The sequence below is a fragment of the Ailuropoda melanoleuca genome, chromosome 10 (assembly GCF_002007445.2).
Source record: "Ailuropoda melanoleuca isolate Jingjing chromosome 10, ASM200744v2, whole genome shotgun sequence".
Taxonomy (NCBI): Eukaryota; Metazoa; Chordata; class Mammalia; order Carnivora; family Ursidae; genus Ailuropoda; species Ailuropoda melanoleuca.
This window is the reverse complement of record NC_048227.1, coordinates 14660605-14678046: the sequence shown is the minus strand read 5'-3', so window position 1 is coordinate 14678046 and position 17442 is coordinate 14660605. Positions and strand designations below refer to the sequence as shown.

At 45.7% G+C, this 17442-nt stretch overlaps 1 protein-coding gene across 4 annotated transcripts; it reads left to right on the top strand.

Moving 5' to 3' along the window:
• The first annotated feature begins 68 nt into the window (after positions 1-68).
• On the top strand, positions 69-16278 carry KCTD7 (potassium channel tetramerization domain containing 7). Of its 4 annotated transcripts, none has more exons than XM_034670037.1 (6): positions 69-458; positions 3314-3483; positions 6454-6632; positions 7094-7466; positions 11383-11553; positions 14226-16278. In XM_034670037.1, the coding sequence occupies exons 1-6, from the start codon at positions 315-317 to the stop codon at positions 14449-14451; spliced, it is 1263 nt and encodes a 420-aa protein (XP_034525928.1). In that variant the 5' UTR covers positions 69-314; the 3' UTR covers positions 14452-16278. The 4 variants fall into 4 exon arrangements, with proteins under 4 accessions (XP_034525928.1, XP_034525930.1, XP_034525929.1 ...); XM_034670039.1 differs by lacking the exon at positions 14226-16278 and adding an exon at positions 12719-13391 and having other exon boundaries at positions 71-458; XM_034670038.1 differs by lacking the exon at positions 14226-16278 and having other exon boundaries at positions 71-458; positions 11225-11547.
• Positions 16279-17442: the final 1164 nt, after the last annotated feature.

Here is a 17442-nt window from a genome sequence, read left to right as displayed (position 1 = left end):
AGGTCGAACGGCGCTGCCTGCTCTCGGACTGGACGAGTTTCCTGTCAATCGGAGGCGGAGCCAGAGGCGCCTCGGCCAATAGCGGGAGGCGGCCGGGTCAGGCCGGTGGCCCTGCGGTCCGCGCGGTGGTCCGCGAGCCAGTTGGCGCTGAGGGAGTGGCCGTCCTCCCGCCCTAGCGCGCAGCCCTCTCAGCCCCCCGGGCCCGCCCGTCGGCTGGGCTGCGCAGCGTCGCGCCATGCCAGGCTCTGCTCGGCCCTAGTGCCCGGGCCGCCGCCGCCCGCCCGAAGCCGCGCCCACTGTCCAGAGCCAGAGGGATGGTGGTAGTCACGGGGCGGGAGCCAGACAGCCGTCGCCCAGACGGTGCCATGTCCAGCTCCGACGCTGAAGACGACTTTCTGGAGCCGGCCACCCCGACGGCCACGCAGGCAGGGCACGCGCTGCCCCTGCTGCCCCAGGAGGTACCTGGGGGTAGGGCGTGGGAAGGGGCGCAGGGGGAGAAGCAGGTGCCCAGCAGAGCTGACCCTGGGGTGTGAGCAGTGCTGAGGCTGCGGTCAGAGGTCGGGCTGAGCGCGGCGCCAGAGGACCTGTGCTCCCCGGCCCACCCACCCCCGGTAAAACGCTGCAGGTGTGTCTTCCCTGCCCCACTGGCACACCTGGCTCCCCCTCCCCCAATCCCCGCTGCCAGAATTCACGGACTGCAAGCTTGGTTTATAGTCCCACCGCTATGTCGCATCCTTACCAACCAGAGGATAGGCTGTGGGAAGGGGACCTCGGAGCCCCAAGACGAGAGTGTCTTCTAGGAAATCCAAGAGGAGGCCTTGGTGGTTGCCCAAACCTAATCTCCAGCTGCCCAGACAGTGGGGTAAGGGACTCTGTGCAGATAAGAAGAGGGCCGATGAATAGATGTGTCCACATTCACCTGACATCTCCATGGCCTTCCTTCACTAGCTCCTGTGTTGGGGTGCTCCTACTGGTCTTAACGTGTATGACAGTATCACATCTAGAGCTGAAATGACCCCCAAGAGAAAGGGAAGAGGAGGAAGGTGGGGCACTCCTGGGCACTGAAGAAGGAGACTAGGAGGTAGGAGCTAAGGTATAGTGCAGGATAAGGGAGCCTGTGATGTGTGGAGTCCCAGGAAAATGGTCAGCTCCAGAGGGGCAGGGCTGGGCTGGGGGTGGCTGGTGCTCTTAGGGTTAGAAGCCTATACCCTCAACATCATGAACCACTTCTTGTGACAACGAGCAAAACCCTAGAAGTACTCTTTGCAGTTGGGGGGGGGGAAGCCATCAGGAATACTGTGGTGCTTATCTTTTGTGCACTGTCATTGGGAAAACAATGTGATGTGAAAGAAGGAGCACAGGACCCAGAGACTGTAGGCCATCTCCCCCACAGATACATTGTTCCATGTGAGATCTAAAACTGTTTTGACTGCTTTTTCCTCTGTGCCTCAGCCTTTTCAGCTCTACTATGGAGCAAACACTTGGATTGGTATGAGATGTCTTTGGAAAATCTGTAAAGAGTTCCAGAAATGTGAAGTATTATTATTCCAAAGTAATATTTGAGTCCTTGGTGTGCACATACAATAGTTTTAGAGGACCTATAGAGTAAGCAGAAGGCATTTGCTGTCCTTTGGTTGGAGAAGACTAACAGTGCATACATACACGAGAACTGTACACACCTTTCTATTTTATTCATTCACTCATTCATTCATTCATTCACTCATTCATTCAATGCGTATTTGGGTCTTTACTGCGAGCCAGGCACTGCATTAGGCTCTGGGTAACTTTGACTTAATGTATTTGTATCCTACTTTATTGCACAAAGAATTTGAAAACATATTGTTTTATTTACATGTGGAATCTAAAAAAGCAAACAAACAAAGCATAAATAGACTCATAAATACAGGGAACTAACCAGTGGTTACCAGAGGGGAGAGAGGGTGGAGGGATGGGCAAAATGGGTGAAGGGGAGTGGGAGGTATTGCCTTCCAGTTACGGAATGAATAAGTCACTGGGGTAAAAGGTACAGCGTAGGGAATAAAGTCAATGATATCTTAATAGCGACATATGGTGGCAGGTAATGGCTACACTTGTGGTGAGCATACCATAAGGTATAGACCAGTCAAATTGCTGTGTCGTATACCTGGGACTAATGTAACATTGTGTGTCAACTATACCTCAAAAAAAAAAAAATGTGGAAAAAAACCAGAACTGGAAAGCTGGGGGAAAGGACTATCTAGATAAACATACACTGGAGCCTGAGAGATGTTGTAATATGAAAAAGTATGCCCTAGCATAAAATTTGAGTTAACCTGGAGGTTTGTGAGAAAATGAGAGAGAACTGGTTTCATTTCTTTTAAAACTACAAGCAGTGAAAGATATTCCCCCCCCCTGAGCATTTTCGGGGGAACCCAGAGCTTCTCTGGGCCAATCTATATCATCATTCCCTGTTCCTCCCCCTGCCCTCGGCTCCAGAACCTGAGCTGGACTGGGGACTGATCTCAGTCTACAGCTGAAGTAGGAGAGAAGTGGTGAGGGACAGAGAATGCGGAGTGGATGCCTGGAATGATTCCACAAACATCTACAAGCCCTGTGGGTGGCCTCGTGATTCGGGAATAAGATGCTGTCCCTGCCCTCAGGCAGCTTGGGGTCTAGAAGGGTGGACTGACAGGAGTAAATAACTGCCCATGTGTCATGCTAGGCACTACAAAGAGGAGAGCGTGGCACATGGTGAAGGCACAATGGAGGGAATACTTAGTTAACTCTCTCTTGGGGGCAGGCGAGGGACAAAAGAGCAGAAATGCTCACAAAATCAGGAAACTTGAAGAGAAGTTTTTAGAATGAGTGGATGCTGCTAACATATATGGTGCCTTGGTGTGCATCAGAGAAAGGGCACACAGCTGGGCTAGCAGGTCACTCGCAGTCGGGTGCCCTTGGGCAGTGAACAACGCACACCACGCATAGGGCAATTGCATTTGCTAGATGGACAGAGGGAGAGTGGGAAGAATATTCTGGACAGAGAAGACAGCATAAGCAAGGGCATAGAAATGGCAAATTCATTCTAGAGCAGAGATAGTAGAACTGGGTGTGGGGAGGCCTGATTTAATGGCTATCGGGGACAGTGGGGTGGACTTGGCAGCTGAGGAGTGTGCGGAAAGGGAGGAGAGAGAAGAGCATTCAGAAAGACTCCCAGACTTTTGCCTTGGCTGCCTGAATGGTGCAGCGCTAATGAGACCCAAGGAGACTGCAGACAGAGCAGCCCCTGTTCTCATTACCCAAAGTCTGGCTGAAGGTGCCGGTGGTTCCTTTCCAGTTTCCCGAGGTTGTCCCCCTTAACATTGGAGGGGCTCACTTCACCACACGCCTGTCTACCCTGCGGCGCTATGAAGACACCATGCTGGCCGCCATGTTCAGCGGGCGGCATTACATCCCCACCGACGCCGAGGGCCGGTACTTCATCGACCGGGACGGCACCCACTTTGGGTATGTTTCCCCCTCTCTGATCAACTCTGTAGTCCTAGCGAGTAAATGTCCTGGACTCTGGTGTCTTCTATAATACCTAGAAGAGGAAATAACAAATGTGCTGATGGAACTTAAGAAATATGTTTATTGAATGAAATCAAAGTCATAGTTTCTTTCCCAGAGGCGACGAGGGCAGCCAGAGAAATCCCAGGTGACGCACACTGGCTGGATGTGGTGAAACTCTTCTGTCCTGTGAACTTTAAGACCAGGAAGTTGTCATCTGTGTGGAATAGTTGTGATCCCACCTGGAGGCGGGAGTGTGGGGTGTTCCAAAACAACTTCTTGGGGAAAATCCTCTGATTCAGAATCCAAGGCTCCACGTTGCCGTTAGGGAGGGACACGGTGTCGACCGTGGTTCTCAGACTTCCTTCAATAGTCTAAAACAGACAAACAAAAGAGGTGAGGGAAGGGCTAATACGTGATTGCCATCCTTTAATTTTGCCAAGAAAAGTCTTTTTAAAAAAACACCTTCAATTCTGACTGTCCTTTTAATACTAAAACATGGAAAGACACAAACTCAAAAAAGAAAATAGCCCTTCCCAAGAAGGGACTTCTGACACCTGACACATGAACAGTTTAAAGACTTTATGTTTTAGTTTCCTTATTTGTGAAATGAGAAATAATTACAGCTGCCTCACAGGCCTGCCATGCCGATTACATAAGGAGCCTTGGTGTGACCCCTGGTCAGGTCCTTCCAGAGCATGTGGCTAAAGCTCTTTGCCCCTTCAGTCTAACTTTGGAGGTGACTAGAGCACTAATACCGTTCTCGACCTTCAACAAATTGACTAGGGAGGCAGAAACTCTCCAACCACTACGTCTCTGTGCTGGCCTCCCAGTAGGATTGCCCACACTGGGAGAAAGGTCATTTTTATCCTCAGAAAGGAGCGTCTGGTCAAACAATTTACTTTGAACCATCTGGGTGTCCCCATTGGGCTGTCAGCTGCCTCCAATGCTGAGAAAACAAAGTGTCACATCGCTCCGCAGAGCTATAAAAAGATTTTTGTTTGCAGGCTGTTTGGGGGAGGAAAGTGCTGGCCCCAGCTGGCAGCTCCCACAGCACTTTTAGCTGGGCCTTGCCCCGGGGTTATGTTTTTCAGAGCAGACCAAGGTTTGCTTAAGATCCTAGAGGACTAATTTGGAAAGAGGTTGTGGGGAGGGGGAAACAGGGTTTGGCTCTAGGTTGATGTGCCCATGCCCAGCTGGCCATAGCTGGAGAGGGTCGGAGGCGGGCAAGGTGTGGCAGAAAGCAGGATATTGTGGCATTTTTCCCTGGGCTGTTGGACCCCAGTGGCCTATGATTCATCATCAGCAGATGGAGTTGCTTAAAGACTCAGATAAAATAAAATAGGGGTTTAGGGCATTTGGCCAGGTGCATTTCTCTGCTGGTACAGTTCATGTGCTCCCAGCACCCACCGTGAAGGCTGCTTGGGCCGCCACCTGGGGCAGTTTCCCATCGTGATCCGTGAATAACACTGTGGACTAGAGTCTGGACCACTCTGGGTATGGGCTTGAAGTCAACCATGTCTGCATCTGGCTCCTGCTGGCTGTGGCTCCTTAGTAAGGCTATTTCTTAACCTCTTGGAGCCCCCCTTTTCCTCATTGATAAAATGGACCCACAATGTCACTGAAGTGATTAAAAGGGGTAACACATGAATAGTGACTGACACAGATTAGTACTTAGTGAGTGTTAGCTGGCATTACATCACGGTCATAGACTACTATGGAGGCAACATCTTGATCTTGGGGTTTACTCACATATCTTCACAGAAAAGACCTTCCCACACCTACCAGTGAAGGATCTGATTATTCTTAGCGCTAAGGAATCTGAAGATAGAATGAAAAGAACTGAGTCTTTATTTTAAGAAAATGCAGGAGGTGATTTTATTCATTGCAGCAGCCAGTTTGTTCAGGTGTTAGGGTAGGCATTTGATGTCTTTATAGCTACAGAATAAGACTAATGGCAAAGGTATATGGAAGATGGGGAGCCCTTCCACATTGCTGGTGGAAATGTAAAATGCTACAAACATTTTGTTAAGCATGCGCTTCACCTTATGACTGAGCAATTCTACTCCTAACCTATACCCAAGACAAGTTGGTACATGGGTCCCCAGAAAGTCTTATACAGGAATGCTTGTCACTGCTTTACTCGTAAGAGCCCCAAACTGGAAACAACCCCATCCACAAGAGAATGGGTAAATAAATGGCAGTATATCCATTCAATGCCGGGCCACTGAGTTTGTTACACACAACATAGGGGATGAATCTCAGAAACGTTCTGTTGAAGGAGAGAAGCGAGGCATAGAAGAGAATGTACTGTGTACTTCCGCTTACATGAATTTCAAGATGAGGCAAAACTTATCTTTGTTGATAGAAGAATTCTGGGATTGAATGGGAAGAAGCAGAGGGAAACTTTAAGGAGATGGAAATGTTCTGTATCTTGGTGTAGGTGGTGGTTGTAATCAAACTATATGATTTGTACCTTGATTGCATATTAATTATACCTCAATTTAAATATATAGATTAAGGAGCCTAGAAATCACATCTTTCCATTATTCCTATGTACACCTAATAATAATAACCCCTAATAAAAATTAAAAATACTATACCTAATAATAAGTATAAATATAATAGTAATGATACTGATAATAACAGTTACTAATGCATACTGAGGGCTTATTCGGTGCCAGGTATTTTCCACGCACTTTTTATCTATTAACTCACTTAGGCCCTTCATACCAATATGGGGTAATTTTTTTAAAAAAATTTCCCCCATTTTACAGATGAGAAAACCAAGGCATAGAGAGGTCAGGTTCATTTACCCAAGGTTACACGGCTGGTAGTCTGGTTCCAGATTTCTGAGCTCTAACTCCTGTGTGGCACTGCCCAGACCCATCAGCTCCTTCTCACCAAATCTCTTTCCTTCCTGCTCAGAGATGTGCTGAATTTCCTGCGCTCAGGGGACCTGCCTCCCCGCGAGCGTGTACGGGCTGTGTACAAAGAGGCCCAGTACTACGCCATCGGGCCCCTCCTGGAGCAGCTAGAAAACATGCAGCCTCTGAAGGGGGAGAAAGTGCGCCAGGCATTTCTGGGACTCATGCCCTATTACAAAGGTGAGGGGTCAACTGCCCAGGGTGGTCGAGGTGTGGGAAAGGAGGGTTGCAAGGCATCTGTCCGGGCCTAGGTCTTCACCAGAAGAAGTGGATCTGAGATTCATCCACATTACTCAAGATTGGAGAGATTCCTGCTTCCCTTTCTGCACTCCCCTCCCAGTCTCACTGGGAAGATTCAGGTTAAATAGGACCCGCTTTGCCTGTGACCTCATCAAATCACATTTCAAAAGGATTGTCCTCATTCCATCTTTTTGGTCTCCTTTTGCCATGGTGATCCATGATCCCTGTTTAAGTTTGTGCCCTTCATAAGCCCATAGAGTCCCTTCCCCAGGATCTCTCTCTCCTGTTGGGTCCTGCCTTCACTGGGGCTCTCTCTTTGTGCCCTGACACTGCCTTGCCCACCCCCCACCCCAGCCTCCTGACCCCTGTCCCAGTGATGGGTGCTGTGTTCACCCCCACAGACCATTTGGAGCGGATTGTGGAGATCGCCCGGCTGCGTGCGGTACAGCGGAAGGCCCGCTTTGCCAAGCTCAAGGTCTGTGTCTTCAAGGAGGAGATGCCCATCACCCCCTACGAGTGTCCGCTTCTCAATTCCCTGCGCTTCGAGCGGAGCGAGAGCGACGGGCAGCTCTTTGAGCACCACTGCGAAGTGGATGTGTCCTTTGGGCCCTGGGAGGCTGTGGCTGATGTTTATGACCTACTGCACTGCCTGGTCACGGACCTGTCAGCCCAGGGCCTCATCGTGGACCACCAGTGCATCGGGGTGTGCGACAAGCACCTCATCAACCACTACTACTGCAAGCGCCCCATCTATGAGTTCAAGATCACGTGGTGGTGAGTAGCCCTGGTAGGGAACAGAGTCCCGTCAAGGAGGGTGTCCATTCTCTTTAGTGGCTCTGGGAGTAAGATCTCTGGAAGGGATACTAACCGCCCCAGACCTGCTGAGGTGAGGACCAAGTCCTGAGGCACAGCTCCAAGGGGATGGAGGTCTCCTGGCAGCTCCAGTCTCCCGGCTGTACCTCGGGGTCAGGCTCAGGGCTTTTGGCCCACAGGGACTTGGTACCTGCACTCACCTGACCTTTCCTCAAAGCACAGCAGTCTTTGCCTGAGGCTGATGGGGTCTGGCTAGCTAGGGCTTGACCGGGAAGTCCAGAGAGGTTTTGTCACACTCTTGATCTTGCAAGAGAGTTTCTGCCCTTTTTTAGTGCCACGTTACCAAACTAATATAGGCGTAATCACTTCCTCAGCCCTGTTCGAGTATCCCTTCCTTGTGCCTAGCCTATAGGTATGAACACTGAATATGATGGGGGATTTACCCAAGGAACTACCCCACAGCCCCTGACTGAAGAAGAAGCATCCTCTCTCCCTCTTCCCCCAGGGATAGTTTCACGGTTTGTTTTAGGATGTGGAAAGACTCTTCCTCCTGAAACATATTCTTCACCACCTTTTGGAGATGTAACCATAGTTGCCAAAGCTGTGCACCAGGTTGGCCTTAGAAAAGCACAATGTTTACAGCCCTGCCTTAGGGCCTTGGCTTCTCCTACCTTCCACCAACCTTCCTTGCTTGAAGGGTTATCTCCTCAGGGCTGTAATGCAGATTTCAGAGGTTCCTTTTGAAGATTCCCGGAGTCAGGCAGGCAAGTTGCATAGATCTTCTGATATCTTTGAGATGTAGCATCTTTTCTGGAGGCTCAGAATGTCTCCTTGGCTGCCATTTCATGTGTTAGCATCCAATTTGTGGTGAACCTCTGTAGACAGGAACCCCGTCTTTTTTAAACCCTGTTGCTTTATCCTGCTCACGTTCTCCTAGGAGAGTGTCTGTTCTGAGGAAGCAAAGAAAGGGTTGGGTGGGAGGCACAGCTATACCAGGAGCTGTAGGACGATCGCAGCAAACCTCCATCACATTTTACTCTCCACATCTCAGAGAGAGAAAAAGATCCACAAGGTTCTGCCCCCACTGCATTTTCTTCTTGCTCCATCTGCAGACTAGGGCTGTTAAGCCAGCTATGGACATGCATCTCCTGAAGGAAGAGCTATGCAGCACCAGTAATGGGAACATAGCATTTCTGTGCTGCATTAAGGGCTTCTCCCTGTAATCGTTGACTGCACTCAACTGTCCTGGGTGTTTTGTAGGGAGATTTTTTTTTTTTATATGTAAAACACTGGTGAGGACAGCCTTATTGGTCTCAGTCCTACGAGACCAGACTGGTGAGGTAGGGCGAAGGGGAACAGAAGATGTCTGCATCCTTCTGAGGAAGAGAAGGCCAAGTCCTGGGACCTTGCCGAACTCCTTCATAGGGCAGTGACCTCGTGGCCCTCTGTGGAACAGGGATTCTGGGGCGTGGTTTTGCACTCTCCCATTATTATATGGTGGAACAGATCTAAGAGGAAGGTATAGTCAGTTGTTTGGGTTCTGAGATCTGTGTTCTGTTGTTCTCATCCACAAATGAATCATCACTGTTCTGGAGTTGATGTCCTTGCTTGAAGCTTACTCCAGCAACATGGCTCTTGTCTTGTTCTAAAAGAAGTCTTTCGTTTAAGTTGCTCCAGTTGGTGTTACTGCCTAACACAAATGCATTTTTGGACAGACACTGAGGCAAGCTACTCAGGAGAAAGGCAGTGTGAGGAGAAGGCAGACAATTAATCCCAGTGCTTTCAGTAATCTGGCCTTGGCTCCTTCTCGTTCCCACCCCTGGCTCAGAGCATCACAGAACATCGGTTATTTAGAGTCCACACGTGTAAAATAGAGTGATTCGTTGGCTCAAATGCAAGTTTGCTCAAAAATGGACCCTGAAGACTAGCTTGGGGCTACAGGGATGCTGGATAAGGACACTGTCCCCAGGCCCCTTGCTAGAGACACTCTTTTGGACCACTCTGGCCCTGTGTTATCCTCACAGTGGTGTACTCTATGCCATTGTGGGAGAGACAAGGCTCTGGGCCAGTAGACCAGGCAGAGCAGGGATACTGGCAGCCAGCTTAGAGCTCTTTCCAAATGAAGTAAAAAAAAGTCAGTGGCCCAGTTTGGCCATTCTCTGATGAGAAGCCAAGGCCAAGATGAAAAGTGCTTTTAGATGTGACAATTTGTGGTAAAGGCCTCCAGATAAAGGTCATATCAGAGGAAGTAACTTCTCCCAGTTGGATCCCTTCTCAACTCTAAATGGTCAGGTCTAGAGCATAAGAAGGGTTGGATTAGGAAGGAGGGCTCCAAAGGATGAATGCTTCTTCCTAATGGAAAGGGAGTATATTTTCATAGAATTCTTGTGCATAATGTTGATGGGTCAAACCAAGTGCCTGCCTTTGGAGCTTCCGTCATGTTTGACTTTGGGCACCTTTTCTCCCAGGTGTTGTGCTCACTGGTTGGGAAGGTGAAAGGTTTAGGAGATAGGATTGTATGGCGCAATAGCAGCCATAACAAAATTCAACCAAAATGAAAAACTTAATGGCAACAACAAAGATTGAAAGAAAACCACAGTGAAACACATCACAACATCCCAGATGGAGGAGTTCTTTGGGTAACGCTCTAAATAGAAGAAAGAGAGGAATCTTCACCATTCTTATTCTACCTTTGGTTAACTCACGAGGCTGTCCAGTGCTTATCATGTGGAAAGCAGTCGACTGTGCGCTGAAAGTTTCTATTCTTTCTTCCTGGGGCTTAGGATATTCTGGGAGCTGTCTGAGCCTTGTGCCTCAGGCTGGTCAGGTGACATAATCTTCCTGTTCTGGGTTGCTTGTTGGAGGACTAGAAGAATGACATTTGCAAGCCACAAAGTGGGGTGAGCCTCAGTGTGCAATCTTGGTCTATGCTGGATCCTGAAGAGGTTAAGAAAAATGACAGCAAAGCAAAACAAAAACTACTTACACTGAGCATTTTGATCCCAGTTAGAATTTTAAATATCCTTCTGCATACCTTCTGTCCGTATTTGATTCTAAGTGATTAAGCTTTCTTAGGTACCTTTTTGCTGGGGCTCTTTCATGAAGGTAGTGAGTGCCTGCCTTGTGATCCTTAAAAGAGGGAGGCTTTATTCATCAGAAGCTGGAATGTGGGGAACTGGAGTGGAAGAGGCACTTTTTGGAATCCTGGAAGAAACATATATGTATACAGATGTTAATTGGGAGAAGGGTGGGTTCGCAGGGGTTGAAGAGGTGGGAACAAAGACTGGGTGTAGGAACAGGTTGCCTCTGGAGTGTGGGAGGTCACCTGGGTCCACTGTCTTCCTTCTGTATGGTGTTGGGTTTGTGTACATGGTATAACACTTCCTATGTTCGTTCACTACCTGTCTGTAAGCGCTTTGGTGCATGGAGCCCCAGTACCCTCACATGGCATTAAAGTAAACAATTAGAACCTGGGTGCTGTGCCTTTCTTTTTTTTTTTTAGAGACTTACTCTCATCCCTCCTCTGCCCCCCACTGTGCCAGCAAACAATGTCTTGATTTCTGCTTAAAATGTGATATGTTTTGGGATGCTCAGCTCGATAAAATAGGCTCTTTCCTGAGACCAGCAGCTGAACTTCTGCCCTGGCTTGAAGTGAAAGGGAGATGGGCCCCATGAAGGCCCTTCTGCAGTTACTCTAGCCTTGTCTCTGTTCTAGGTAGGAGTGTGCCCACCCAGTCTAGGCACACAGCTCTGCCCTATTGTGTTGAGAGGCCTCCAAGGGAAGAAGATACCACACTTGCACAGTCACTGTGTGGCTCACAACCATGTCAGGTGGTTCTGAAAGAAATCCCTCCTGTCCTTCACCGCTTCTTTCAAGGGGGAGAGAAATGGCTTTAAGCTTATGTGAGCCTCAGTGGTTAAGACCCTTCCTTGAGGAAAATGGACGTGAGTTGCCCTTCCTCCGAAAACAGAGTTTGACACCTTCCTGGATAATGAGTGTCCTCATCAAGATGTCCCTTGGAGTCACTTCATGGATTAACCCAGAAAGGTGAGTTTGACATGCTGGGTAGCTATGCCGCCCTCCAACTGCTTCCTTAAATCCCTGATTATTCTGACTTTTAAACAAAAGCACTGTATCACCTGTGCCAAGTGTATTCCCTGACCTACTTACTGTGCGCACAACCACATAGTAAAGATCACTAATAATACTTAACAAGTTGGCAACTGAAGCTCGTGGAGGTGTAATTTCCTCAAGGGCACATAGCTAGGAAGCAGCAAAGTCGGGATTCAAACCCAGGGCCCTTTTCTGAAATCCTCACAGGTGTTCGATAGAACCCTCCCTTCTTCTTGGCAGCTCAGTGTCCCCCCCTCTCGGGCTTAGGGCTTCCCCCTGCTTCAACCTGTGAAAATTTAAAAGGCAGATACTCTAGAAGGAATATTAGAAAGACTTTCTTTGATGTGTAGGTTTTAAGTTGTCCCTGAGCATTAAGGACCTAACTGGGGTCCCCAGTGTACTGCCCTTCTTAGTGAGGGACATATGTTCACTAGGTGGAGAAGGGCCCTGCTCGTGGGCAGTGATGGAGGTGAGTAATGGCTCCCTGGCTGGACCCTAGGTGTGGTGAGATGATCCAGGACGGCCTGAGTTAATCAGACTCTTCGCAGCCTACCGGCCTAACCACACAGATGTGCTATGCAGCCTGACCATGAAGGGAAGGATGCCCGAGGCCTCGGCCCTCCTTCCAGGACCCCTGGCCTCAAGACAATAAGTGAATGTAAGGCTTTTTAGTTTAGCTTAGGGGATCTTGTGTGCCTGGCTTGGGGCTTATGGCCTTTAGACTCTGGGTCTCAGCCCTGCCTGTTTGTTCCCTTGTCATCATTTTGGAGATGACCTCTTAGCTAGCTTTACTTACTTTTCATTTTGATTTGTTTAACCTACAGCATTTTCCTTTAACTTTTATTTACTTCCCTTTAACTTCCTGTCTTTTGATTACATAACATTTTGTTTTTCTGTCATGTATTTTGTGTTCTCTATTTTTTAAATGTAATTTTAGACTTTATTTCTAACGTAAAACACCTATATGAATAGGACGCTAATGAAGGTAGTTCTTGTTCTGAGCAAGGGTAATTAGGTGCTGCTGCTTTTGTTCTTCTCCAGTCATTTCTACAATGATCTTATTAGCTGTGAACATTAGGTATTTCATTTTTTCCCTTAGATGAATATCTTCGTCTAAAGTCTAAATACAAGGAAAAACTGACAGTGTTACTACAAAAGTCATAGATCCAGGTTATCTGCTAGATCCAATGGCCAGGCTTTTACCTCCCCCTCCAGAATGCCTGCCTCCCCCCCATATACACACAGTAACAGTCAGTTCAGACTTAGGAACAGGGCAGTCTCATTCCCGACAGCTGAGGACTTCTTCCTTCACACACTTGTTCTTCCTGAGCAATGACATGATCTAAATATCCTGGGATTCCACCACCTCCAACCACCTGGAACTGAGTGGAAACAGGACTGTCGTGCACCAGGAAAAAAATCCAACTCAACTGCAGGAAAGACATCGAATTGAACCATCTTGACCCATCCAGAAGTACTTCATAAAAGGGACCCATAATCAGACTATAATGCATCTTTTCCACCCTTCTGTGATCTCAGTAGCAACCTGAATCACCCTCCACAAACCATGACTTTTAGAAGATTCTCCTGATGTATTACAGACCCTGGGTTTTTTCCTATATCATGTGATCTTGGCAGATGGCCTAGTTCCAGTGGGTCTTTGGAATAGATGTATACATACTTCTCCTTTATTACAAAAAATTAAGAAATAGAACCCCAAAGCACCACAAAACTTAGAGCTTGATCTCCATTAAAGGAAATTTATAAATTAAGAGTTGAGTTGAAATCTTTATACCTCTGTTATTTTTGTAAAGGGATTGGATGGTATCATGAGTAGGTTTAAGTCCCTAGAATATGTATCAACTAATATAAATGCCTTTATTAGTGTGCTTTCCAACATTACAACCTTACCGTCAGCTCTACCTCGACCCCAGGGACCCATCTGTGTATGCACATGTCATGGGTGCCCACTGTCCCTACTCCCACCGCGTCATCTCCACAGCCCCCTCTCCCCCACCACTCATGACTGCCCTGTCTTTGCATTTTAAAGCTGGTTGGCCACTTCTGGCCATACCTCATCCAGCATTTGGTAGCCAGCCCGGGCAGTGACACTTTGTCCAACACTGCCCCCAACCTATTCTCAGGCAGTTAGGCACTCTTTGCACTGAGGTCCCTGGCTTTCTGATTCAGCTTTCTCATCTGGCCCGCTAGGATTTGAAGAGCATTTTCAGCCCTTCTCTCTAAGCTCTGTGTCTACTCCCACAGTGGCTGCAGAAGACACTTGCAAGACCCCACTGAACAGATAAATTAGCTTCCCCATCCTCTATCCTTGGAAGGGATAATCAACATCCTTTTCCCAGAAACTACATTCACCAAGAGCTTCCTAACAAAAATAGGGACTTCCCTGGTCAGCTGGCCACATCACTATTGGCTGAAATGAGGATGGCATTATTCACTTGGCACTCTTAGAAAGTCAAGACAGAATGTATCTGCCTCCAGACATATTCAGGGAATGTTCTACCCTATTGCCTAATTTTATACTTCCAAATACAGCTCTGTTTGGAAATTTGGAAATTTTTGGTATTTATCCAAAAAATCTGGTTAAGGTTACAGAAAAGATGGTGTTGGCAGTGCAGGGCTCTGCTTCTCAAGTGCAGCCCCTACTCTACCCTATTCCTTGGTGTGGCCTACAGAGCCAAGTGCTACAACTACCTGCAACCTCGAGCAGAAGAGGAAAGGAGGTTAGCAGCTAAGGAGAAAAAGAAGCAGGGTAAATGGAAACATATTGAGAGAGAACTGGCAGAAGCCCAAGACAACAGCATACGAAAGTGAGCCTGCTTTTCTCTGGAATGGTATGGATGAATAAAGTTCTCTGTGTTGTGTGATGCTCCAAAAAAACAACAAAACAAACAAACAAAAAAAAAACCCCACAAAACTGTGTAAATTACATCAAAATATAAAGCTTCTGCCCAGCGAAGGACACAATCAACAACAGTTGCCTTTTAAGTCAACCTACTGAATGGGAGAAGATATTTGCAAATGACATATCCAATAAAGGGTTAGTATCCAAAATATATAAAGAACTTATACAAATCAACACCCAAAAACTAATCCCAAAAAACAAAAAATGAGCAGACATTTCTCCAAAGAAGACATCCAAATGGCCAACAGACATGAAAAGATGCTCAATACCACTTTATACTATTACTATACTCATTATTATATTGTAAGAATACCATGTATGACACACATAACATACAAAATATGTATTAACACCTATTTATGTTATCAGTAAGGCTTCCAGTCAACAATAAACTTTTAGTCATCTGGTTTCTGGGGAGTTAAAAGTTACATGAGGATTTTCAACAGTAGGTCAATACCCCTAACCCTCACATTGTTCAAGAGCCAACTATAATGGGTTATAACCCACTGAATAAAATAAGAATCCATGAATTTATGTTGACAGAAATAAATAATTACACAAAGGAGAGTTTGGGGTGGCTATATTATTAGATTTTACATTAGAAAAAGCATTATAAGAGACAAGAAGGACTTCATATACAGAAAAAGATTAAATCCAACAAGATGACATAACAATTATAAGCATATGTACATCTAACATCAGAGCACATATGAAACAAAACAAGAAGAGAATTAAGGGAGAAATTGACAATTCTACAATAATAGTTGGGAGACTTCAATATTTCACTTTTAATAATGAGTAGAACAACCAGAGAAAAGATCAAGAAGGAAAGAGAGTCCTTGAACGACAGTATAACCCAGGTATACCTAATGGACATATATAGAACTCTTTACCTGACAGTAATGGAACACACATTCTTCTCAAATGCATATAGAACACTGTCCAGAGTAGAACATGTTTTAGGCCAGAAAACAAGTCTTTTTTTTAATTAAAAATTTTCAGCTTTATTGAGATATAATCAACATATAACATTGTGTAAGTTGAAGGTATACAACATGTTGATTTGATATGCTTATATACTGCAAACGTTTCCATCAGTAGCATTAGCTAACCTGTATCGTATCACATCACATAATCACCATAGAAAACAAGTTTTAATAAATTTTGAAAAATCATACAAAATATCTTTTCTAATTACTGTGGAACAAAACTAGAAATCAGTAGCAGAAGGAAAACTCACGAAAATGTGAATTTTTTTAAAAAAAATGCTCTTAAATAACCAATGGTCAAAGAAGGAATCATAAAGGAAATTAAAAAATATTTTGAGACAAATGAAAATGAAAGCACAACATACATAACCTAGAGAATGTACTGAAAGCAGTGCTGAAGTGAAATTTATACCTGCAAACGTGTACATTAAAAAAATCTCAAATCAACAACCTAACTATATACCTTAAAAAAAATTTTTTTTAAAGTAGGCTCCACACCCAAGCATGGGGCTAGAACTCATGACACTGAGATCAAGAGTCCATGCTCTACCAACTGAGCCAGCCGGGAGCCCCTATACACCTTAAAGGAACTAGAAAAAGAACCACAAACTGAGCCAACGTTAGCAGAAAGTAGGAAATAAAAATTAGAGTAGAGATAAGTGAAATAATGAATAGGATAAAAAGAGAATATAGAAAACAAACCCAAAATTTGTTTGTTTTTTTTTTAAATCAGCAAAATTGGGGTGCCTTGGTGGCTCAGTTGCTTAAGCATCTGCCTTCAGCTCGGGTCATGATCCCAGGGTCCTGGGATGGAGCCCTGTGTCAGGGTCCCTGCTCAGCAGGGAGTCTGCTTCTCTGTCTCCCTCTGCCGCTGCTTCCAGCTCAGGCTCTCTCACTCTCTCTCAAATAAACAAATATAATCTTAAAAAAAAAATCAGCAAAATTGACAAATATTTAGCTAGAATGTCAGAGAAAAAAGAGAAGACTCAAGCTGCTAAAATTAAATTAAATTGGCGCCTGGGTGGTTCAGATGGTTAAGTGTTTGCCTTAGGCTCAGGATCGAGCCCCACATTAAGCTCCCAGCTCAGTGGGGAGTCTGCTTCTCCCTCTCTCTGCCTCTCCCCCTGCTTGTGCTCTCTCTTATGTCTCTCTCTCTCTCTCTCTTAAATGAATAAATTTAAAAATCTTAAAGAAATTAAAGAGGGGACATTACTACTGACTTTACATAAATAAAAAGGATTACAAGAGAATACTATGAATATATGTACACCAACAAATTAACCAAAGGAAATGGACTAATTTTCAGAAATATAAATCCTACCAAGTTTGAATCACAAAGAAATAGAGAATCAAAATAGATCTATAACTAGTGACAAGGTTGAATCAGTAATCAAAAACCCTCCAAGAAAGAAAAGCCTTGGATTTGATGGTTTTGCTGGAGAAGTCTACCAAAGACTTAAAGAACTAATACCAGTACTTCTCAAACTTTTCCAAAAAATTGAAAGTGAACGGAATGCTTTCTAACTCATGCTAACTCATTTGTTGCCCTCATACTGTGCCAGACAAAGACACGATAGGGGAAAAAAAAAACAAAAAAAAAAATTCAGACCACTATCCCCTATGAATATCAATATAAAAATTCTCAACAAAATATGAACAAACTGAATTCCACAGCATATCAAAGGATTATATACTGTGGCCAAGTGGGATATATTCCTAGAATACAAAGATGGTCTTAAGAGAATAAAGGGGAAAAAACTGATACAGAAAAATCTTGTGACACAATTCAACACCCTTTCATGAAAAAACACTGAACAGACTAGGAATAGAGTGAAACTAACTCAGTATAAGAAAGCCTACGTACGAAAAACCCACAGCTAACTTTCTCTTCAACGGTATAAGACAAAAAGT